This window comes from Ranitomeya imitator, chromosome 4, assembly GCF_032444005.1.
Source record: "Ranitomeya imitator isolate aRanImi1 chromosome 4, aRanImi1.pri, whole genome shotgun sequence".
In the NCBI taxonomy this organism is placed as follows: domain Eukaryota; kingdom Metazoa; phylum Chordata; class Amphibia; order Anura; family Dendrobatidae; genus Ranitomeya; species Ranitomeya imitator.
The window spans coordinates 589,501,876-589,526,472 of NC_091285.1; the positions used below are offsets into that span (position 1 = coordinate 589,501,876).

Consider the following 24,597-nt stretch of genomic DNA (forward strand, 5'->3'; position numbering starts at 1 on the left):
TGTACCGGAATTTCTGATGTGTTGGGAGATTTATGGAACTGTAGGAATTTTTTCCAGATTTTTGTATACATTTTTGTGGTAGAGCGTTTTCTACTTTGGAGGAGTGTGTCAATTAGTCCCTCGGAAAATCCCCTTAATTTTAGCATCTGCCTCTCAAATTCCAGGCCGTCAGATGGAGATTGTCCACCTGGGGGTGGAGAAACGGACCCTGGAAGAGAAGGTTGGGTGTCGAGGGGAGGACCCAAGGGTCCGAAACCGACATGGCTTGTAGGCATGAGAACCATGGCCTTTTGGGCCAGAATGGTGCTATTAGTACAACTCTCGCTCCATCCTCCCTGATCTTCCGAATAACCTGTGGTAACAATATTATGGGAGGGAAGGCGTACGCTAGACTGTATTGCCAAGGGGTTTGGAAAGCGTCTAGAATGTCTGGATGATCTGCTAACGATAGGGATGCAAATTTCTGGACTTGCCTGTTCTTTCTCGTGGCAAAGAGGTCTATTTGCGGACAACCCCATAGGGATACTATCCGTTGGAAGATATGATGGTTTAGGCACCACTCTCCCTGCCTTAGGGTATGTCGACTTAAGAAGTCTGCCTGCTGGTTGTTTTTCCCCCTTATGTGAACTGCAGTGAGGGATAATAGATGTTCTTCTGCCAAATCCAGAATTTTCCCAGCGGAAGACATCAGAGTCTCTGATTGAGTACCTCCTTGTCTGTTTATATAAGCCACTGTGGTGGTGTTGTCTGAAAGGATTTGAACGTCTTTTCCCCAGAGCTGTGGGAGAAAATGACATAAGGCGTATCTTACTGCATTTAGTTCTTTCTGATTAGATGAGTTGTGGCCTTCTTCAGTGTCCCATAACCCTTGGCAAAAATCATTTCCCATATGAGCGCCCCATCCATGAGGACTGGCGTCAGTGGTTATAATATGAGATGGTGTTATTACCCATGGAACACCACTCATCAAATGGTTAGAATCCAGCCACCACGTTAAAGAACATAAAACTTCCTGGGACAACGTTATCTTTGCATTTAAGCTAAGTAGTCGTCTTTCCTCTTGGAGGATTTGGTGCTGCAGTGTCCGGGTATGGTATTGTGAACACTGGACTGCAGGTATACAGGAAATAAGAGATCCCAGTAATGACATGGCTTTTCTTAGGGTCATGTGAGGATTATTTATTGCTGTTGTGACTTTATGTCTGATGAGTGAGATTTTTACCTGAGGGAGCAGACATTTTTGAGTTATGGAGTCTAGATGGAACCCCAGAAACGCTTGAAGTGACAGTGGAGTCAGTCTGGATTTGTCAATATTGATTATCCAACCTAGATCCTGTAGAGATGAAACTGCATGAGCTAAACGGTCAGCACACTGAGAAACTGAATTTCCGATGACTAAAAAGTCATCTAAGTAGGGCACAATTAATGTCTCTTTTTGGCGAAGATAAGCCATCACCTCTAGAATCACTTTGGTGAAAATCCTTGGCGCTGTAGAAAGGCCGAAGGGCATGGCTGCATACTGGAAATGACAAATCTTCCCTTTGATTGCCACCGCTACCCTGAAAAACTTCTGGTATCTGTCATGAATAGGAAGATGGTAATAAGCATCTTTTAGATCAATGCCCCCCATCATACAGTTTGGAAAAAGTAACTTTATGGTGGATTTTATAGACTCCATTTTAAATGTATCATTTTTAATAAATGAATTAAGCTTTTTGAGGTTTAGGATTGTTCTGAATGAACCATCGGGTTTGGAAATTAAGAATAGAGGAGAATAGAATTCTCTAGTCTCCTGTCCTTCCGGAACTTGGACTAAAACCCGTTTTGATAATAGGGTTTGGATTTCACTCTCCAGGGCCTCCTGTTGTATAGGCGAGCTGAGAGATGTTATAATGTATGATTCGTGGGGAAAGCGAGAGAATTGTAATTTTATTCCATCTCTGATTATATTTAAAATCCACGAACTAGTTGTAATATTTTCCCACTGGGGAGTGAAAAATTTTAATCTGCCCCCTACTGGAATGGTTATATCCTCAGAATTTGTTGTCTTTTGGGGGGTTGGATCTTCTGAACATGGTACCTCTTTGTTTATCTTCCTTAGGGAACCATGTTGACGACCTGTCCGTCTGCCTTCTCTTGCCGAATGGCCTTCTCTTAAAGGCTCTCCTATAAAAGGGAATAGAGGTATCAGGAAAATCCTTTTTCCTGTCTTTTGCCTTCTTGAGTATGTCGTCTAAGGTTTTTCCAAAGAGGAACTCACCCTCACATGGGATTGCGCATATCTTAGATTTTGATTGTGCGTCCCCTCTCCAGCTTTTCATCCATAATGCCCGTCTTGCATTGTTTACCAAACCTGCGGATCTAGCTGCTAGGTGGAGAGAATCTGCAGACGCGTCCGCCATAAAGGCTGCTGCACCTCGTATTAAGGGAATAGCAGCTCGTAGTTTTTCTCGTGACATTTTATTCTCAATGATTTGGGCTAGCTGGTCAATGCAGATGAGCATTGACCTGGCGGTACAAGTGCTCGCTATTGCTGGCTTAAATATGCCTGTAGTTGCCTCCCAGGATCTTTTAAGGGACGACTCGGCTTTGCGATCTAGAGGGTCTGAGAGTAACCCCGCGTCTTCAACAGGCAATGTGGACGGTTTAGAGGTAGAGGCAACAGCTGCGTCAACCTTAGGGATTTTGGTCCACGTAAGTAACTCATCATCACTAAACGGGTATTTCCGTTTTGACGCTGAGGGCAAAAAACTTCTCTGATCTTGTTTCTCCCATTCTCTTTTTATTAATGCCTTCACTGCTGGAATGACTGGAAAGCATTTCCTTTTCCTCTCCGCCAAACCCGCAAACATTATATTTTAGGTGGTTTGTGCGCCCTTTGTTTCCTCACACCCCATAGTGTCTCTTATTGATTTCACTAGATTATCCACACTATCTAAGGGGAAACATGAACGTCCCTCAATTTCTGAAGATGATGATGATGATGATGATGATGATGAAGAGGCTATAGAGATATCTGAGAGTACGGCTTGCTCACTATCAGAATCTGATAAAGGTGTTGGCTTTTTGGATTTACTTTTTTGTGGTTTATCCTGTGACAGCCTTTAACTCCTCTCTTATAATGGCGCGTAAGTCCGTAATAGACACTGCCGCTCCTTGTGTGGTTTCTGCTATACAATCTTTGCAGAGTTTTTTGGGGTATGAGTCTGGTAGGGGCTGGCTACATAAGGCGCATTCTTTATGTTTGGTTTTCTGTCGTTTTTTGGCCTGATCCAGATAAGACATAGCGAGAGGAGGAGAAAGAGAGCGAAAGGAGGAGCAAAGGAGCGTGGAGCGGCCTCTAGTCCCCGGACCTCCATGCAGGAAGCTCCTCTCACTCACCCCCTCTGCCGGGCGAGGAACTCCCAGGCTGAAGCCGCCGCATAACGCAGATGCCGGGCGGCTTTCTCCGGACCCGGGCATCTGTATGCCTCCCAGACGAGGAGGGAGCCGTCTAGCGGAACTCCCCCGACGCTGCTTCCAGGCTGCAGCCCCTGCCGTTCCGAAGAGACTGCACAGGCGGCGTGCTTGCCCAGGTACTTCCGTAGCTTCTTAGAGTCCTGTCGTTCCCGCAGGAACAGGAAACCTAAACTGAGGAGGAAAGGCGGACCGCCCCCTTTTATCTTTCTGTAGGTTTCCTGTTCCTGTGGGGCGGATCCCTCTCTCATAGTAACATAGTAACATAGTTAGTAAGGCCGAAAAAAGACATTTGTCCATCCAGTTCAGCCTATATTCCATCATAATAAATACCCAGATCTACGTCCTTCTACAGAACCTAATAATTGTACTCTCCACACCTTTAGTTAGGTGGTGGAGTTTTTGTATTTTTCTGCTGTGGATATTTTGTAGATTTTGTGCTGACCGCTGAGTATCCTGTACTATACTTTCCTATCCAGGTAGAAGTGGCCTCCTTTGCTAAATCTGTTTTCCGCCTGCGTGTGTCTTTTCCTCTCCTGCTCACCGTTATTATTTGTGGGGGGCTGCCTATCCTTTGGGGTCTACTCTGAGGCAAGTCAGTTTTCCTATTTTCTATCTTTAGGGATAATTAGTCCTCCGGCTGTGTCGAGGTGTCTAGGTCTGGATAGGCACACCCCACGGCTACTTCTAGTGTCTGTGATAAGTTCAGGGTTAGCGGTCTGTATAGTTACCACTACTCCAGCGAGGGTTTTTTCATGTTGTTCCAAGGCCGCCTGATCATAACAGTTGTGCTGCTGAAAACAAGGATTTCTGTTCCCACATAAACAATCCAATCACTCGATGAATAGGCAGCATTTTGCTTGTTTAGTATAATACACCTCATAGTCCTCCATATATTATAATGTGCACCTCAGTCCTCCATATAGTATAATACACTCCTCCATATAGTATAATATACTCCTCATAGTCCTTCATGTAGTATAACACACTCCTCAGTCCTCCATATAGTATAATACACTCCTCAGTCCTCCAAATAGTATAATACATGCCTCATAGTGTTTCATATAGTATAATACATGCCTCAGTGTTTCATATAGTATAATGCAGGGGTGTCAAACTGCATTCCTCGAGGGCCGCAAACCGTGCATGTCCCCAAGATTTCCCTAGCACTGCACAAGGTGCTCGAATCATTCTCTGTGCAGGTGATTAAATTATCACCTGTGCAATACAAGGAAATCCGGAAAACACGACCTGACTGCGGCCCTCGAGGAATGCAGCCCGACACCCCTGGTATAATGCCCCGCCATTGTCATCCATGTAGTACAATTCACTTCCCATAGTATAATGAACCCCATAGTTCTTCATATAGTATAATGTATTCCCCATAGTCCTCAATACAGTATAATGCAGACCACATATAGTATAATGATGCCACCCCAGAGTATATATTGTAGCCCCCTGAGTATAGTGTAACCCCCCCGAGAATATAATGCAGCCCCCTCTTATAGTTTAATGCGGCCCCTGCATATATAATATATGGTAGCCCCCTCATAGAGCATAATGCAGCCCCCCCCATAGAATATAATGTAGCCTCTCCATAGAATACAATGCAGCCCTCCTCATATAGTATAATGCAGCTCCCCATAGAATATAATGTAGCCCCCATAGAATGTAATACAGCCCCCCATAGAATGTAATACAGTCCCCTCTCCTGTAGGGTGCTGTCGTGGCGAGGGGTAAAAGGATGTTTAAGGGGCACAGGGACAAAGATAGTGATCAATAATGCCCTATGCCCAAGAGAGACGCCCTAATTGTCCCTATATCACACCCCTATAGATGCCCCTCAATACACTTGTATTGAGCGAGGTCAAGAACATGATATCAGATTGTGGCTGATGGTCACATGACCGCCCACCCTCACCGGTAATCCTGACAGTGAGCGGTCCACCCCTTTAAGTGTATGCAGATGTAGGCCCATTAATATAACAGAAGTTACACAGTCCGGCATCATGGTCATGTCCTACTAGAAGCAGAGGCAATCCCCTGCTCAGGGCTCCGCTGTAGGAGATAGCATCAGCGGCTCTTGCCTTGGTGGGGGCGGACCGTCCATTTATTAAATGGACCACCAATAATTTATAGGGGGGAAATGATTACCCTAGTAATTCCAGCTGACCACGCAGCGACCCATGGAGATCATCTGACAAACTGGACATTCTTGCCTCAGTCCAAATTAGGAGGAATTCAGTGTTACAAAGTCCTAGGTAATCCGGGTTACACTGTGCGGCCTGGAGCGTCTGTAATGATTACACCAGGGAGTCATTGCCACGTGTGGGCGCACACCGGGCGTGGGGGAGGCACAGAGGGAGAGGAGAGGTAAATCCACAACAGCTTTGCTTTGGACCTGTGTGTACTGAGGAGTCTTCATTTGTTTTATAGGCACTTTGTAATTTTAATCATCATCCTCTTATTAAAAATCCTCTCCATTAACAAGATCGGAGCGAATTTTCATGTCATTCGTTATCGGTTCCCCCCCCCCCCCACGAGATTACCAACTGCAGCGCTTACAACCTCTCAGCCATGGAGCTTGTAAGTGCTGCGCTGAAGCTGACAAATCATTAGGCCTGGGCAGCTTGAGTCCCCCCTGTGCTCCTCAGATGCGGAGAGGCAAATCTACCTCTGTTTGCAGGATAGTAGAGGGCACAAATCATCTGGAGAGCACAGGCACGTTCCTAAGGAGCAAAAAAAAATGCTGTAAATTTGCCCCGAATTCTGTCGCATTGATAAATGAACCCCAATACTGTAGTCTTCCTCGTCAACACATGACAAATATAAAAATGGACTCCCAGATGCACGTACCTATAGTAGACCCCAATGTGTCCTTCCTCGATCTTGTGTACGGCAGACAGCAGGGCGGCCGCAGTGAATGCCACCGTGATGGCGGCTACAGCTCCGATGTGGGACATCCTCCTGAGATCTGGAAGACACAAGGAGTGATCATTGCCCTACAGAATGACCCATTACAGCCCTGGAAAACACCAGTAAAGGGATTCTCCATGTTTAGGATATTGATGCCCTAGCCCTGCTCGGCTCACATCCAGCCACTGCCGGAGCTGAAAACAGCTGATTGGTGGGGACGCCGGCTGCGGACCCCCGCAGATAAGATATTGATGACCTCTTCTTGGAATAGGAAAACGCCTTCAAATAAAAGGGTATAATTAGATATGAGGCAGCAGCACATGGACCGAGCACACGTGTCCCCGCTCAGCCGGATTCACTTTATTACACCCACATGCCGAGAAAAAGCCCAGAAATCAATAGCGAAAGGCGTCAGGCCCTATTGATCGCGCAGAGAATGAATGAGGGGACGGGCGCCACCATCAACACTTCCTTTATTTAATAATAGAGACCAGATAAAGGATGGGAACGGCACCAGATTATCCGGCATAGTCTGGATTATCAGATAGGAGGTCTGGTCCTGGTCATCACCGTTCTCTTACACCAGATTACCATTGTCTGCGGAATAGTCGGAGACATTATCTGTCCGGGAAAAGATTAAGAGATTTCGGATCTACAAGTAACTAATGCTGGGGATTATTAATGCAGATTTGTTCTCCGATAATCCACAGCAGATTACAGAGCGTGTGGATGCGACTTCAGCACAAACTGATCTAAACTTGGATTTCTAGATCGTCAGCGGTTCAATTTTGGCTGAAGATCCGCCACAAATATTTTTCCCAGTCCACCTAGTCCTATAGGGCGACAAGATCCCTCCAGACTGGTTACAGAACAGATTCCCCCGATCTGTCATTGCTACTGTAACAATGTGGACGAGTGTGAACAGAGCCCATCCAACTCTGATCTGCCATCAGCTGCGGAGATACCATGGGGCACACTGAGCCTGTCCAGCCTTGTGGCAGAGCGCCACCCAGAGGGCACTGGTTATCTACACCCCCGATGGCAGGAGGAGAAAGTGGGAAGTCCTACATCATCATATCAACACGTCGCAGAATTATACCACACAAGGCTGTGCGACTTTATTAAGAAAATGTATTTTTTTCTTAAAGGTATTGTTGCCTACTATAAAAAAATAAATAAATAAAATTCCCAGATAGGTGCAGCTTTATGCTGTACAGTTTGCAGGTCTCTTGGCATCTGGATCTGGCAGGGGCGACTGCTGCAGACAATCCGAAACGTCTCATCCGGGTCAGACGAAACGGGAGGGTGCAATGGTCTCACCAAGCTCCCACAGGTAGAGGAGCAGGGCTGGGAGGCCAGCAGAGGGTTGCTCCCATATATTCCTTATACCACCCTGGGCCCATTATACAGGCTCTGTCCCCAGTTCAGAAGGCAGTAGATTGGTCTCCTTTTATTCCTCCTGCTCCACTGAGTATTCAAGTTGTTTTTTTACAATCCATCACAATATTCCATAGATTGGAGCCTTTTTATTTGTCACCGATCTTTGTCCAGGGCAGCTGTCATGTCCTACACCTCGGGAATCATACAGTATTGTATTGTTGTGCAATAAGGTTTGCCTTTTAGAAGTTTGTCCTCCCGCTCTCCCACCTCCGGAGCCCTGATGTCAGTAAGCCCTCCCTTCTCCTTCCTCATTGTCCGTGTATCAGCCATAGTAAGAATCCACATATCTTGCATCTCTGCTTCAGAAAAGTCTTTTACCTACTGCAGCTGATACTTCTGTAATTGGGCAGAACTACAAGAATTCAGCTTGAACATAAACCTCTTTCAGGAATCTTCATACATGTCTCTGCAGTCGAGTAGAGCTATCTGATAAACTATCTGTGTGTGAGTACTGGTACATAGAGACGGTATCTTAAGCGCCCAACACTCACAGCCCAATAAGGAGTCAGAATAGGGTGGTGCTTGCAGGACTCTGGCGGCTCGTATTCAATCTGATTTGCATAATTACTATTAACTCCGCCTCTTTGGGAGTTATCATAAAAATTAGCACTAAATAAAAAGGCTCAGATCTCTGGAACCGTGCGGAGATTTTTTTTTCCATCTGAATACCCAGTAGGAGGAAGAATAAAAGAGTAAAATCGGCTCACTTTTCACCTGGTGACACGTTGACTAAATTTTACTGTAAAATTAGGGGGTAACCCCTGTAATACGTCAGGCGACTTTTTTCACCCCTTAGTAAGGCTGCACAGTGACTTTTTGAAGTTTGTTTGCAGCTGGATCCTATGTTCAGCGACAGCTATATGGGAGGGTGCAAGGGCATGTGTGGATCATGAGAAGCAACCGGGGTCACAGTGTGAACCTGATCTGTGCGGTCACTATGGGGTCAAAACAGGTCCTATCATGGCCACATGGGTGACAGTGTGGTCTTGATCTATGAAGCAGAGGAGAACACGGGAGCTGTGGTCACTACAGGGTCAGCACCTGCACATATCTGCATGGGTCCCACAAAGGCTACATGGGTTACAGTGGGATCCTGATCTGTGAGGTAGAAGAGAACGCAGGAGCTGCAGTCACTATGGGGTCAGCACCTGCACGGGTGCCACCATGGCCATATCGGTCACAGTGGGGTCCTGATCTGTGAGGTAGAGGAGAACACCGGTGCTGTGGTCACTATGGGGTCAGCACCTGCACAGGTCCCACCACGGCCATGGGTCACAGTGGGGTCCTAATCTGTGAGGTAGAGGAGAACACCGATGCTGTGGTCACTATGGGGTCAGCACCTGCACAGGTCCTACCATGGCCACATGTGTCACAGTGGGGTCCTGATCTGAGGTAGAGGAGAACACAGGCGCTGTGGTCACTATGGGGTCAGCACCTGCACAGGTCCCACCACGGCCATGGGTCACAGTGGGGTCCTGATCTGTGAGGTAGAAGAGAACACAGGCGCTGTGGTCACTATGGGGTCAGCACCTGCACAGGTCCCACCACGGCCATGGGTCACCGTGGGGTCCTGATCTGTGAGGTAGAAGAGAACACTGGTGCTGTGGTCACTATGGGGTCAGCACCTGCACATACCTGACCGGGTCTCATCCTGGCCATATGGGTCACAGTGGGATCCTGATCTGTGAGGTAGAGGAGAACACCGGTGCTGTGGTCACTATGGGGTCAGCACCTGCACAGGTCCCACCATGGCCACATGTGTCACAGTGGGGTCCTGATCTATGAGGTAGAGGAGAACACTGGCGCTGCGGTCACTATGGGGTCAGCACCTGCACAGGTCCCACCATGGCCACATGTGTCACAGTGGGGTCCTGATCTATGAGGTAGAGGAGAACACTGGCGCTGCGGTCACTATGGGGTCAGCACTTGCACTTATCCCACCACGGCCTTGGGTCACAGTGGGGTCCTGATCTGTGAGGTGGCGAACACCGGTGCTGTGGTCACTATGGAGTCAGCACCTGCACAGGTCCCACCACGGCCATGGGTCACAGTGGGGTCCTGATCTGTGAGGTAGAGGAGAACACTGGCGCTGCGGTCACTATGGGGTCAGCACCTGCACTGATCCCACCACGGCCATGGGTCACAGTGGGGTCCTGATCTGTGAGGTAGAAGAGAACACTGGTGCTGTGGTCACTATGGGGTCAGCACCTGCACATACCTGACCGGGTCTCATCCTGGCCATATGGGTCACAGTGGGATCCTGATCTGTGAGGTAGAGGAGAACACCGGTGCTGTGGTCACTATGGGGTCAGCACCTGCACAGGTCCCACCATGGCCACATGTGTCACAGTGGGGTCCTGATCTATGAGGTAGAGGAGAACACCGGCGCTGCGGTCACTATGGGGTCAGCACTTGCACTGATCCCACCACGGCCTTGGGTCACAGTGGGGTCCTGATCTGTGAGGTAGCGAACACCGGTGCTGTGGTCACTATGGGGTCAGCACCTGCACAGGTCCCACCACGGCCATGGGTCACAGTGGGGTCCTGATCTGTGAGGTAGAGGAGAACACCGGCGCTGCGGTCACTATGGGGTCAGCACCTGCACTGATCCCACCACGGCCTTGGGTCACAGTGGGGTCCTGATCTGTGAGGTAGCAAACACCGGTGCTGTGGTCACTATGGGGTCAGCACCTGCACAGGTCCCACCACGGCCATGGGTCACAGTGGGGTCCTGATCTGTGAGGTAGAGGAGAACACTGGCGCTGCGGTCACTATGGGGTCAGCACCTGCACTGATCCCACCACGGCCATGGGTCACAGTGGGGTCCTGATCTGTGAGGTAGAGGAGAACACCGGTGCTGTGGTCACTATGGGGTCAGCACCTGCACATACCTGACCGGGTCTCATCCTGGCCATATGTGTCACAGTGGGATCCTGATCTGTGAGGTAGAGGAGAACACCGGTGCTGCGGTCACTAAGGGGTCAGCACCTGCACATACCTGACCGGGTCTCATCCTGGCCATATGGGTCACAGTGGGATCCTGATCTGTGAGGTAGAGGAGAACACCGGTGCTGTGGTCACTATGGGGTCAGCACCTGCACAGGTCCCACCATGGCCACATGTGTCACAGTGGGGTCCTGATCTATGAGGTAGAGGAGAACACCGGCGCTGCGGTCACTATGGGGTCAGCACCCGCACAGGTCCCACCATGGCCACATGTGTCACAGTGGGGTCCTGATCTATGAGGTAGAGGAGAACACTGGCGCTGCGGTCACTATGGGGTCAGCACTTGCACTGATCCCACCACGGCCTTGGGTCACAGTGGGGTCCTGATCTGTGAGGTGGCGAACACCGGTGCTGTGGTCACTATGGGGTCAGCACCCGCACAGGTCCCACCATGGCCACATGTGTCACAGTGGGGTCCTGATCTATGAGGTAGAGGAGAACACTGGCGCTGCGGTCACTATGGGGTCAGCACCTGCACTGATCCCACCACGGCCATGGGTCACAGTGGGGTCCTGATCTGTGAGGTAGAAGAGAACACTGGTGCTGTGGTCACTATGGGGTCAGCACCTGCACATACCTGACCGGGTCTCATCCTGGCCATATGGGTCACAGTGGGATCCTGATCTGTGAGGTAGAGGAGAACACCGGTGCTGTGGTCACTATGGGGTCAGCACCTGCACAGGTCCCACCATGGCCACATGTGTCACAGTGGGGTCCTGATCTATGAGGTAGAGGAGAACACCGGCGCTGCGGTCACTATGGGGTCAGCACTTGCACTGATCCCACCACGGCCTTGGGTCACAGTGGGGTCCTGATCTGTGAGGTAGCGAACACCGGTGCTGTGGTCACTATGGGGTCAGCACCTGCACAGGTCCCACCACGGCCATGGGTCACAGTGGGGTCCTGATCTGTGAGGTAGAGGAGAACACAGGCGCTGTGGTCACTATGGGGTCAGCACCTGCACAGGTCCCACCATGGCCTTGGGTCACAGTGGGGTCCTGATCTGTGAGGTAGCGAACACCGGTGCTGTGGTCACTATGGGGTCAGCACCTGCACAGGTCCCACCATGGCCACATGTGTCACAGTGGGGTCCTGATCTATGAGGTAGAGGAGAACACTGGCGCTGCGGTCACTATGGGGTCAGCACTTGCACTGATCCCACCACGGCCTTGGGTCACAGTGGGGTCCTGATCTGTGAGGTGGCGAACACCGGTGCTGTGGTCACTATGGGGTCAGCACCTGCACAGGTCCCACCACGGCCATGGGTCACAGTGGGGTCCTGATCTGTGAGGTAGAGGAGAACACAGGCGCTGTGGTCACTATGGGGTCAGCACCTGCACAGGTCCCACCACGGCCATGGGTCACAGTGGAGTCCTGATCTATGAGGTAGAGGAGAACACTGGCGCTGCGGTCACTATGGGGTCAGCACCTGCACTGATCCCACCACGGCCATGGGTCACAGTGGGGTCCTGATCTGTGAGGTAGAGGAGAACACCGGTGCTGCGGTCACTAAGGGGTCAGCACCTGCACATACCTGACCGGGTCTCATCCTGGCCATATGGGTCACAGTGGGATCCTGATCTGTGAGGTAGAGGAGAACACCGGTGCTGTGGTCACTAAGGGGTCAGCACCTGCCCGGGTCTCACCATGGCCACATGGGTCACAGTGGGGTCCTGATCTGTGAGGTAGAAGAGAACACCGATGCTGCGGTCACTATGGGGTCAGCACCTGCACATATCTGCCATGGTCTCACCATGGCCATATGGGTCACAAACTTTTACCCACATTCCAGATGCAAATTACCATTTTGCACAAAACCACAGAAGTCATGTGACGTTTATTGACCTCAACAATGAAGAAATAAACATATTAAGGCAGACAATTCCCCACATAACATGAAGCTCAGGGAACAAGCAGCCACAGGACTGCCCACCTGCCATGAGCAGCATAAACCCCTGTCCTGTGCCCACAACACCTCATCCATATGGAGCTATATTTACCCCTAGGATGCGGGGCGCACCAAACACAACAGAAATATCCCTCCGCCCTCCAGAATGTTGCCCCTTAAGTAACCTTGGGCCTGACCTTTCTCACCGCACAGCCAGGACACTGCTTATCTGTGTAATCTCAAAGCTTCTTTCTCCTCCACCTGCTTTAACTTCTTCCTGGAGTCGCTCTCCTGAACGTCATCACCCTGTGTCTCTGCGACAGAGCCGCCATCTTTGTTCCGGGCATGGATAGCCGTGTGGTGATTGCAGTACCGGCCCGTCACCAGCAGGTGGTGCCGTTGGCTGCATATTAGAATGGATATGTTTGAAGACTCCTCCACAAAATTGAGCGGCGCGGCGGCGGAGTGATCTGTTCTTATGAGATAAGGTCACAGGTGACTGAAATGCCTAATATATGCAGGCTGTGACTGCAGGCGGCCGATGGAGCAGGTCATGGGAGGTAAGCCTGGAAGAAGCCAAAAATGTGTCACTTGGTTTGGAAACTGATAAAATGCTGGGATAATAATATGAATGTATAGTAATAATGATTAATAAAGTATAATAATATAATAGTCTTTTGTATCATTAAAAGCTTTTCCAGAAATTTGTACTTGGTGGTAAATTTGCAGCTTTTTCCCCATAGGGAATATTAGAGGACGCTTTGTGACTCGGAGAGTAAATCCATCATTTGGAGTTTCCTGACCCCTTTTCCCCAGCATGCTGCGGGAGGCGGCGTGTGCTCAGTGACTGTCTGCAGCGGTCACCGTGTGCTGTAGTTGTGGCCACGCCGGCAGGGAGGGTGAGTATTGGTATGTTTGTCATTTTTTACATCTGCAAGCCTAGTGGGGGCAAATAAGAATGAATCATAGGCGGCCACTTACAATCGAGGGATGCGCTGCTTTTATTTAACTTTGGGAAGTGATAAAATTGCCTATTTATTCTCTTAAATCCCCAGTTAAGTAACATACACCTCAGCGGCACCCCCCTTAAAGTGGCTTTCTCTACCTCCCATCTTATTTGGGGGGGTACTCCCCTGATGATAGTCTGGGCCAGCGGTGTCATCACGCCAGAAGCCCGAACTGTGCGCTCTCACATCCTGCCTCCGCAGCATCAGAGGAGCGCTGGCGGACTGAACCTGGCTGGGTCCAGAGATATACCCGGCTTCAGAGCAAGCTAGCAACCCAACAGCTTGTAAGTGCTGCACGCCTTGCCTGCCAGACTGGGAAACACTGATACGCTCCAGAGTTGGCTGGTCACCTAGGCAACGAGCAGTAAACTATATAATTAAAAATCCATTTGTTCAGGATAAAGCAGAGGACTTTTTAGAAAAGGTAAATTGCAAAGTTGCTTATTTTTGAACCCCCTTAATAAATTCGGTGCACCACCGGTCGTCCATGCACCATGGCTGGTGCAGAATAAAATGGTTTTAAATACTTTAAATGGTGAAAATCGTAGTTTTTAATGGTTTTTATTTTTATATTTTTAACATTGGATGCAGTAGAAGTCTTTTTCCGTGCACTGTAGATATATCTCTCCTTGACCACCACCCCCATACACACAGACATTCGGCTTAGGGTTCATGTGTTTTCAAACACTCTGCCAGAAAACCTGCCTGAACCCCCACACATTACATCAATGTTTCCCTAACTCCAGTCCTCAGGGCCCCAAACAGATCATGTTTTCAGGATTTCCTTAATATTGCACATGTGAGAACCTGTGGCAATTTCTGATACCTTGATGATAATGCCATCATCTGTGCAATACTAATGAAATCCTGAAAATGTGATCTTTTAGGGACCCTGAAGACTGGAGTATGGGAAACACTTCATTCGATGGTTGGTTCGTGCCTCCCAAATCCACAGGCTTTTCCAATTTTAATCTAAAAGGAAGGAGGGTATGTTTACTCAGGATGACATGTTTGTATGACTATGGGCGCACTGAGTTTTTTTTAGTCTTTTAGAGGTGGTCCACACCTGAAAAATTGCTCACAAACCACTTGAAAGACTCTTTATGTTCATTACTATTGCTAGAACCACTTTGTGTTCAGTCTTCTGAGTGTTTTTCTTCCACTTCCGGTTTTGAGAAATGCCTGGTGGGAAATGTAAAATGTATTTGACTTCTTTGAAGCATCTTCTGATGAAATCTGCTCCAAATACAGCAATCAAAAGGATGCAAATAACACTTCTGGAAAAACTGCTTCAGGAAACCAAAAGCCCTCCAACAAGGAAGAAACTGCAGCAGTTTCCACTAGAAAACATGTTTTTAAGTGCCTGAAAATAGCCCTCCATCTGCACAAAGCCTTAAAGTTACAAGAATGGTGGTCTAAGGGTACCAGAATGGTGGTGTAAGGTGTTGTGAATTCTGTGGCTGAGTTCACTTCTGTGGTCACAAGTGGTATTGCAGTCTCTGGGCTTCCTCCCTCAGGTGTTTTGGTGAGCTCGTTGGCTGCCTTGCTATTTAGCTCCACCTGAGTCTGTCTTCCTTGCTCCTTGTCAATGTTCCAGTGTTGGATCTGAGCTACTGCATCTTTCCTTGGGCCTGCTGCTCTGCTAGATAAGTGCTTCTAGTTTGTTTTCTGTTTTTTCTGTCCAGCTTGCTATTGTCTTTTGCTGGAAGCTCTGAGAAGCAGAGGGGTGCACCGCCGTGCTGTTAGTTCGGCACGGTGGGTCTTTTTGCCCCTTTGCGTGGTTTTCGTTTTAGGGTTTTTGTAGACTGCATAGTTCTCTTTGCTATCCTCGCTCTGTCTAGAATATCGGGCCTCACTTTGCTGAATCTATTTCATTCCTACGTTTGTCTTTTCATCTTGCTAACAGTCATTATATGTGGGGGGCTGCCTATTCCTTTGGGGTATTTCTCTGAGGTAAGTCAGGCTTGTATTTTTATCTTCAGGCTAGTCAGCTCCTCAGGCAGTGCCGAGTTGCATAGGTAGTTGTTAGGCGCAATCCACTGCTGCTTATAGTTGTGTGAGGATAGATCAGGTACTGCAGTCTACAGAGATTCCACGTCTCAGAGCTCGTCCTATTGTTTTTGGTTATTGCCAGATCTCTGTATGTGCGCTGATTACTGCACGCTGTGTTGCCTGATTGCCAGCCATAACAGTACAAGGAGCCACACCAATGATTCCCAATAGAGGGAAAAAAGAAATCCTGACATCATTTTTTTTTCTTAGCTCTGTCTTCAGTCTTTTTTTTCCCCTAGACATTAGAGTGCTTCAGGACACAGCTGTGGACATGGATATTCAGGCTCTGTGCTCCTCAATGGATAATCTCGTTGTAAATGTACAAAAGATTCAAGATACTATTGATCAGAAATCGATGCTAGAACCAAGAATTCCGATTCCTGATTTGTTTTTTGGTGACAGAACTAAGTTCCTGAGCTTCAGAAATAATTGTAAGCTATTTTTGGCCTTGAAACCTCATTCTTCTGGTAATCCTATTCAACAGGTTTTGATTATTATTTCTTTTTTGCGCGGCGACCCACAGGACTGGGCGTTTTCTCTTGCACCAGGAGATTCTGCATTGAGTAATGTTGATGCATTTTTCCTGGCGCTCGGATTGCTTTACGATGAGCCTAATTCAGTGGATCAGGCTGAGAAAAATCTGCTGGCTTTATGCCAGGGTCAGGATGATGTAGAAGTATATTGTCAGAAATTTAGGAAATGGTCAGTACTCACTCTGTGGAATGAATCTGCACTAGCGGCTTTGTTCAGAAAGGGTCTCTCTGAAGCTCTTAAGGATGTAATGGTGGGATTTCCTATGCCTGCTGGTTTGAATGAGTCTATGTCCTTGGCCATTCAGATCGGTCGTCGCTTGCGCGAGCGTAAATCTGTGCACCATCTGGCGGTACTGCCTGAGAGTAAACCTGAGCCTATGCAGTGCGACAGGACTATGACTAAAGTAGAACGGCAAGAACACAGACGTCTGAACAGACTGTGTTTCTATTGTGGTGATTCTACTCATGCTATTTCTAATTGTCCTAAACGCACTAGGCGGTTCGATAGCTCTGCCGTTATTGGTACTGTACAATCCAAATTCCTTTTGTCCATTACCTTAATGTGCTCTTTGTCATCGTATTCTGTCATGGCGTTTGTGGATTCAGGCGCTGCCCTGAATCTGATGGACTACTGTTGTGAATTCTGTGGCTGAGTTCACTTCTGTGGTCACAAGTGGTATTGCAGTCTCTGGGCTTCCTCCCTCAGGTGTTTTGGTGAGCTCGTTGGCTGCCTTGCTATTTAGCTCCACCTGAGTCTGTCTTCCTTGCTCCTTGTCAATGTTCCAGTGTTGGATCTGAGCTACTGCATCTTTCCTTGGGCCTGCTGCTCTGCTAGATAAGTGCTTCTAGTTTGTTTTCTGTTTTTTCTGTCCAGCTTGCTATTGTCTTTTGCTGGAAGCTCTGAGAAGCAGAGGGGTGCACCGCCGTGCTGTTAGTTCGGCACGGTGGGTCTTTTTGCCCCTTTGCGTGGTTTTCGTTTTAGGGTTTTTGTAGACTGCATAGTTCTCTTTGCTATCCTCGCTCTGTCTAGAATATCGGGCCTCACTTTGCTGAATCTATTTCATTCCTACGTTTGTCTTTTCATCTTGCTAACAGTCATTATATGTGGGGGGCTGCCTATTCCTTTGGGGTATTTCTCTGAGGTAAGTCAGGCTTGTATTTCTATCTTCAGGCTAGTCAGCTCCTCAGGCAGTGCCGAGTTGCATAGGTAGTTGTTAGGCGCAATCTTCTGCTGCCGTGGAAGCTTTTCAGGAGTTGAAGCGTCGCTTTTGCTGTGCCCCTGTGTTGTGTCAACCTGATGTTTCTCTTCCGTTCCAGGTCGAGGTTGATGCTTCTGAGATTGGTGCAGGGGCGGTTTTGTCACAGAGAGGTTCTGGTTGCTCAGTGTTCAAACCATGTGCTTTCTTTTCCAGGAAATTTTCTGCTGCTGAGCGTAATTATGATGTGGGCAACCGAGAGTTGCTGGCCATGAAGTGGGCATTCGAGGAGTGGCGTCATTGGCTTGAGGGTGCTAAGCATCGCGTGGTGGTATTGACTGATCATAAGAACTTGACTTATCTCGAGTCTGCCAAGCGCTTGAATCCTAGACAGGCCCGTTGGTCGTTATTTTTTGCTCGTTTTGATTTTGTGATTTCATACCTTCCGGGCTCTAAAGATGTGAAGGCGGATGCTCTGTCTAGGAGTTTTGTGCCCGACTTCGTGTTGGGGATTTGGTTTGGTTATCTTCTCGTCATATTCCTATGAAGGTTTCCTCTCCTAAATTTAAACCTCGTTTTATTGGTCCGTATAGGATTTCTGAGATTCTCAATGCGGTGTCTTTTCGTCTGACCCTCCCAGACTCCTTTTCCATACATAATGTATTCCATAGGTCGTTGTTGAGGAGATACGTGGCACCTATGGTTCCATCTGTGGAGCCTCCTGCCCCTGTTTTGGTGGAGGGGGAATTGGAGTATATTGTGGAGAAGATTTTGGATTCTCGTGTCTCTAGACGGAAACTCCAGTATCTGGTCAAATGGAAGGGTTATGCTCAGGAAGATAATTCCTGGGTTTTTGCCTCTGATGTCCATGCCCCAGATCTTGTTCGTGCCTTTCATGTGGCTCATCCTGGTCGGCCTGGGGGTTCTGGTGAGGGTTCGGTGACCCCTCCTCAAGGGGGGGGTACTGTTGTGAATTCTGTGGCTGAGTTCACTTCTGTGGTCACAAGTGGTATTGCAGTCTCTGGGCTTCCTCCCTCAGGTGTTTTGGTGAGCTCGTTGGCTGCCTTGCTATTTAGCTCCACCTGAGTCTGTCTTCCTTGCTCCTTGTCAATGTTCCAGTGTTGGATCTGAGCTACTGCATCTTTCCTTGGGCCTGCTGCTCTGCTAGATAAGTGCTTCTAGTTTGTTTTCTGTTTTTTCTGTCCAGCTTGCTATTGTCTTTTGCTGGAAGCTCTGAGAAGCAGAGGGGTGCACCGCCGTGCTGTTAGTTCGGCACGGTGGGTCTTTTTGCCCCTTTGCGTGGTTTTCGTTTTAGGGTTTTTTGTAGACTGCATAGTTCTCTTTGCTATCCTCGCTCTGTCTAGAATATCGGGCCTCACTTTGCTGAATCTATTTCATTCCTACGTTTGTCTTTTCATCTTGCTAACAGTCATTATATGTGGGGGGCTGCCTATTCCTTTGGGGTATTTCTCTGAGGTAAGTCAGGCTTGTATTTCTATCTTCAGGCTAGTCAGCTCCTCAGGCAGTGCCGAGTTGCATAGGTAGTTGTTAGGCGCAATCCACTGCTGCTTATAGTTGTGTGAGGATAGATCAGGTACTGCAGTCTACAGAGATTCCACGTCTCAGAGCTCGTCCTATTGTTTTTGGTTATTGCCAGATCTCTGTATGTGCGCTGATTACTGCACGCTGTGTTGCCTGATTGCCAGCCATAACAGTAAGGTACAAGACTGGTGTAGGCCACAACCTTATTTGTTGCAGAGCCGGCCCTGATCTCCTCTTGGCTTGTCACACAAGAATGAGTGTGCCACTGCATGGCAACAAAAGTCTTTGCTCAGATGAAACATTTGCCTGAATGTTACAGGTAAAACAACTTTGTCCATTGTCTTTTGTCAAACACTTATTTCAAAATGTCCTCGCCTGGTTACTCTACAGTAGCAGGACTTGCATGCACACGGGGATGGTCTAATCCTTCAGACCTCCCACTCGCGGTTGGTTCGTCTGCTGGGGGTTAAGCTCTCTCTCACTCTCTCACTATGTTCACCAAGATTTTACATACGCAATATCCGGTCCTCCAATGTACGGTGACAATCTCCTCACTATGTGGAATCTGCTTGAGCTTTCTTGGTTGGCGGAGCTTGATTGCTGTTCTCCACAGCTACTCTGGCGCTAATCATCAGGCTTCATCCTCTGTTCCCTTTGCTCCCTCAGATGGCACAACACAAGTCTCTGCCATCTTCCAGTTGTAACCAACGTCATGGCAAACCTCTATTTCCTCCCAAGATATGGTGTTATGGGTCGCTGTGAAGGCAGCTCCTCAGCTGAAGAGCCTCTCTTCACATTCTCCTATTCCTTCACCCTGGACCAATCATGGAGGCAAAACACTTAATATAACATGAGGTGGTATAACATTTTCGATTGCACCCATCACCCACTTTCTCTGGCGTAGGGGCTAAGGCTATGTGCCCACGTGGCAGAAATGCTGCGGAAATGTCCGTAGCTTTTCCGCAACTCCCTACCGCGGGTAAAATGCATGCAGAATTCGCACAAGCGTTTTTAGCTTGCAGAATGCTTGCGTTTTCCAAGCGATTTGAAGCATCGCTTGGAAAACTGATTAACAGGTTGGTCAGACTTGTCAAGCATAGGGCTTGACAAGTGTGACCAACTTTTTACTATTGATGCTGCCTATGCAGCATCAATAGTAAAATATAGAATGTTAAAAATAATAATAAAAAAATATGGTAATTCTCACCTTCCGACGGCCCCCGATCTCCTCAGTGGCGCTCCCGATACGTTCCGTTCCCAGGGATGCTTTGCGCAAAGGACCTTTATGACGTCACGGTGGCGTGACCGCAACGTCATCCCAGGTCCTTTGCGCAATTCATTCCTGGGAACAGAAGCCGCCACGTGCACCGCTGAGAGGCGGGAGGACTCTGGGAGCCATCAGAAGGCAAGTATATCCCTATTTTTTTTATTTTAATTCTTTTTTTTCACATGAATATGGATCCCAGGGCCTGAAGGAGAGTCTCCTCTCCTCCAGACCCGGGTGCCATCCGCACATGAAGCGCTCATTTTACACATGGTGGGCATAGCCACGTGCGTAAATTGAGCGTGTAATGCAATCCTATGGCTGTGTAATTGCCGCGATTCCGCAGAACTAATGAACATGCTGTGGATTTTACCGCTATGCGATTCCGCAGCGGGATCATCCGCAGCATGGGCACAGCAACTGCGAAATCCCATAGGATTGCATTGGAATGCGTTTTTTAAGCGTTTCCGCTGACGCAAAAAACGTGGCAGAGACACATAAAAAATGCAACGTGGGCACACGGCCTAAAGAGTGGCTAACTTTGACCTGTTCACAATCCCTCTGCGACTAACCCTGAACAGCAGAAGTCTGGAGCCTATATCACCTAAACTAATGACTCAGTTTTTCCTCTAATCCCTGCGCTTTCTCTCCTTCTCTCCCAGTCATGCCACAACAACACATCACTCCATTTTCAGTCAAATAATACATTAAAACATTGACAGAGAAAGCATTCGGACATGACGCCCAACAAGCAATTTTACAGAAAGTGTACAGTGCTAATAAGTGCATAACAAACTACAAAGATGAAGTTCATACCCACCATTCAAGGTAGACAGTCTCTGCTTGTAAGTGGATTAGTCAATATGGACAGTTTTTCAACCCTCTTATAAACTACCTATGAAAGTGTACGGCTCAATTGCTAAACTGTGTTCACCTCCACATGATGGATCTTTTCTAGTGGAAAAAGACCCCTTAAATGCTTGTGTGCTGCACCTACTTGTATAAGAAATGTTTGCTAATGTTGGCGAAAAATCACAAAAACAAAAAGGAAAAAGTAAAAAAAAAAATTGAAAGCAACCTTATCGTACTTTGCTTTAATATCAGTACGGCTTTCGATCTCTGGTTATTGATAAAGGTGGGAAAATCGGTGGTGATCACAGCATTACTTCCAGATCAATATATTCACGACAGATGTACCAGTGGCATGGCATATTGATCTGCTTTATGCAGCCGTCATTCTTTAGATAGCTCTTGGGCGACATCTGTTCCTCCTATCTCCCACATATAAATGCACATTCAGGAGCTTGAGAGAGGAGTAAGCTGCTGCTCTCCTGTAGGATCAAAAGATCTGGCATGTTGAAATTCAACTTGTCTGATCTATGTTTCCTCAAAATGGGACGCCCCATACAAAATAGACAGTTGTCCCTTCTGTCTAATTTCATTCAACTTTTGTCAAATATGTGGGACCTCTAAAATTTTAAAGGATTTTTTTTCTTTTCAGAATGATAACCCCATCATAGAATATATAGATATTATAAAGAGTGGGCCCTTTTCTCGCTTCAGTGACCGGACGCATCTGTTTCCATGGATGACATGGAGTAGTACATTTCCCCATTGGCCATCGGAAAATATACCCTATATGACAACTTAAAGGGTTTATCCCATGTTTAGAAGTTATCAACTATTCATAGGATAAATTCTAAATTTATCGATCGGTGGTGGTTTGACAGCTGAGATCCCCACGAACTTCGAGAAAAGGGCTCTGAAATGCTCTGTTACGAGTTTACCGCAACAGAGAGGAGCCAGAAGACTGCAGCGTCTGATTTTTCCTTCTCCTGTGCTGATTAGAATCGCTTCACCTTCATATTATATCTATAACTTTATCTATATATTATATCTATATATCTATTATATCTATAACCCTGTATGTAACCCCTTTTCACATGTACATCACCATGGAATTAATGGCGCTATATAAATAAAAAATAATAATAATATTATTAAATAGTGTAAAGTTCTTTTAGCAGTGCGTGGGTTTATCTGCTCAGTTGAGAGCTCCTGGAAGCTTTCCTGCCTTAAGGCTCTCAGCTCTGCACTGTTAGCCACTCCCATCTCCTGTATAAGCTGACTCCTGGCTAGCACTCATTGTCAGAGCTAGCTTATGCTGCATGGCTGGAGGTTGTTGGTATTGCAGAAGGCGTTTGGTGGATTTATCTATGACTCTTGCTAGGTTTTGAGTGTGTGATAATTCCCTTTCCTGTATCCCTGTTTGTATTACCTTATTAGTCTGGTTGGTGTATTACGGTACACTACTACTCCCATCCTCCTCAGACTGAGGGAAGATTCAGGAGCTAAGGCAAGGTACGTGGCCCTAGCGTCTTCACCATCAGAACTAATCCGGGGGGGAACAGGACGAGCTAGCACCCCCCTAGCGTTAGGGACGGGGAAGGAGCCCCTGGTCCCAGGACACCCGACAACAGTGTTTTGATATGTTCTGTATAAATGAAGAACGTGCATGACTGATCCAATCATCCGCCATAGGACTACTGGATATGGCCGAATGCAGAACTCAGCGTTGACCAGCAGTCCCATAGAAAATGGCGTTGGTATCTGAAATTTTCTATCTGAATGAAGTATGGCTAGAGGCCCATTCTCGGGATTAGTGGGGGTTCAATCTAAAGATGAGGATAACCTTTTATCAGAAATGGGTAATAAGAACCTTACCACCATCCCTCTTCCATTTTCCTATATTTATAGAGGCATGGTTAGCTTTATAGCTTTGTATTAGTTTCTAGACCCTTTTTTTTCATCTTTGGTCCATTTATCATAGCTGTTCTCCTAAATTTAGAGGGAATTTATAACGTACAGACAGAGACTAATAGTCTTCTCAAAAAATAGATTAGAAGTCATGTTGAAAGACCAGTCTAATTTAAAATAAAATGTCATTCTGCACTTACAAACTGTCTCTCAGCGCAGCCACCCAAACCGGCAGGAGCAATTAGTAATGTGAGGTGACTGAAGGCGCTGAACTAATGTGACACATTCGGAGTGATAGAGATCATTAACACAAGCAAAGGCATGTTGGGTCTGCTCTGTTGTTGGATACGGCATAGATAAGAGTATATGAATATAGACAAACACTATCACTTACATCCCCTGTGTGATGTTGTGTTAGCAGGGCTACTAAGCTCCAGCGCTCGGTGCCGTTTAGCATCACCAGTAAATATCTGTTTCTGCATCCAACTATACAAGGGAAGATATCAGCTCTGGAATCAGATTTTCTATTTCAATACCCAGAATTACTCACATTCGGCAAACTCCCAAGTAATTTGTCACACAATCATATACAGAATGACTTCAAAGTGGTTTTCCTCCTAAAAATGTAATTAATAAAGCAAACCAAGATGGTCAATACCATTGTGTGGCTGCTGCCAGGTTTTTACCTCTCTCTGCTGTCAGCATCCTGCAAATCTAGATTTGTTTTATCTAAACTTTCCCACATGTGTCTGATATTACAGTTCAACCATAATTCAAGTGTATGTGACAGAAATGCAACACCTCGTTGCAGATTTTGGCTTTCAGCAGAATTGTCATCACTCATCGTGGGAGAATCAACTGTTTCACTTGGCCAAATAGCTATAATTATCATCTTTATCATCGCAACATGAAGGACTAAAGGATACACTGCCAAATACAAACCTGGGAGGTCAACAATACAGTATAGAAGAACTACTACACATATCAGCAAACTATAACAATTCATAGTAGAAGAAGAATCATAGAATAGTAGAGTTGGAAGGGACCTCAAGGGTCATATTGTCCAACCCCCTGCTCAATGCAGGATTCACTAAACCATCACAGACAAATGTGTGTCCAGCTTCTGTTTGAAGACTTCCATTGAAGGGGAACTCACCACCTCTCATGGCGGCCTGTTCCACTCATTGATCACCCTCACTGTCAAAAAGTTGTTTCTAATGTCTAATCTGTATCTTCTCCCTTTCAGTTTCATCCCATTGCTTCTCGTGTTTCCATGTGCAAATGAGGATAAGGATGATCCCTCTACAGTGTGACAGCCCATGAGATATTTGTAGACAGCTATTAAATCTCCTCTTGGCCTTCTTTTTTGCAAACTAAATATTCCCATATCCTTTAACCGTTCGGTGTAGGACACACTTTGTAGTCCGCTCACCATCCTGGTTGCTCTTCTCTGAACCAGTTTTTCAATGTCTTTTTTTAAAATGTGGTGCCCGTGCCATCAACAACCCATGCCAGATAGTGGCTTCATAATCTGCAGCTC

At 47.2% G+C, this 24,597-nt stretch overlaps 1 protein-coding gene across 3 annotated transcripts in view; it reads right to left on the minus strand.

The window, feature by feature from the left end:
* The window catches only part of ERLIN2 (ER lipid raft associated 2), a 51,648-nt gene extending 38,605 nt beyond the window's left edge, over positions 1-13,043 (minus strand). For 2 of the 3 annotated variants that reach the window (XR_011320830.1, XM_069766498.1), the window contains exons 1-2: positions 12,904-13,043; positions 6,313-6,430 (exon numbers count right to left, since the gene is read on the minus strand). Coding sequence is in view for 2 of the 3 variants with exons in the window: in XM_069766498.1 (XP_069622599.1) it covers positions 6,313-6,419 (107 nt within the window). In the remaining variant the exon portion in view is untranslated. The remainder of the gene's footprint in view (positions 1-6,312; positions 6,431-12,903) is intronic. The other variant, XM_069766499.1, reaches the window with a different exon arrangement.
* Positions 13,044-24,597: the final 11,554 nt, after the last annotated feature.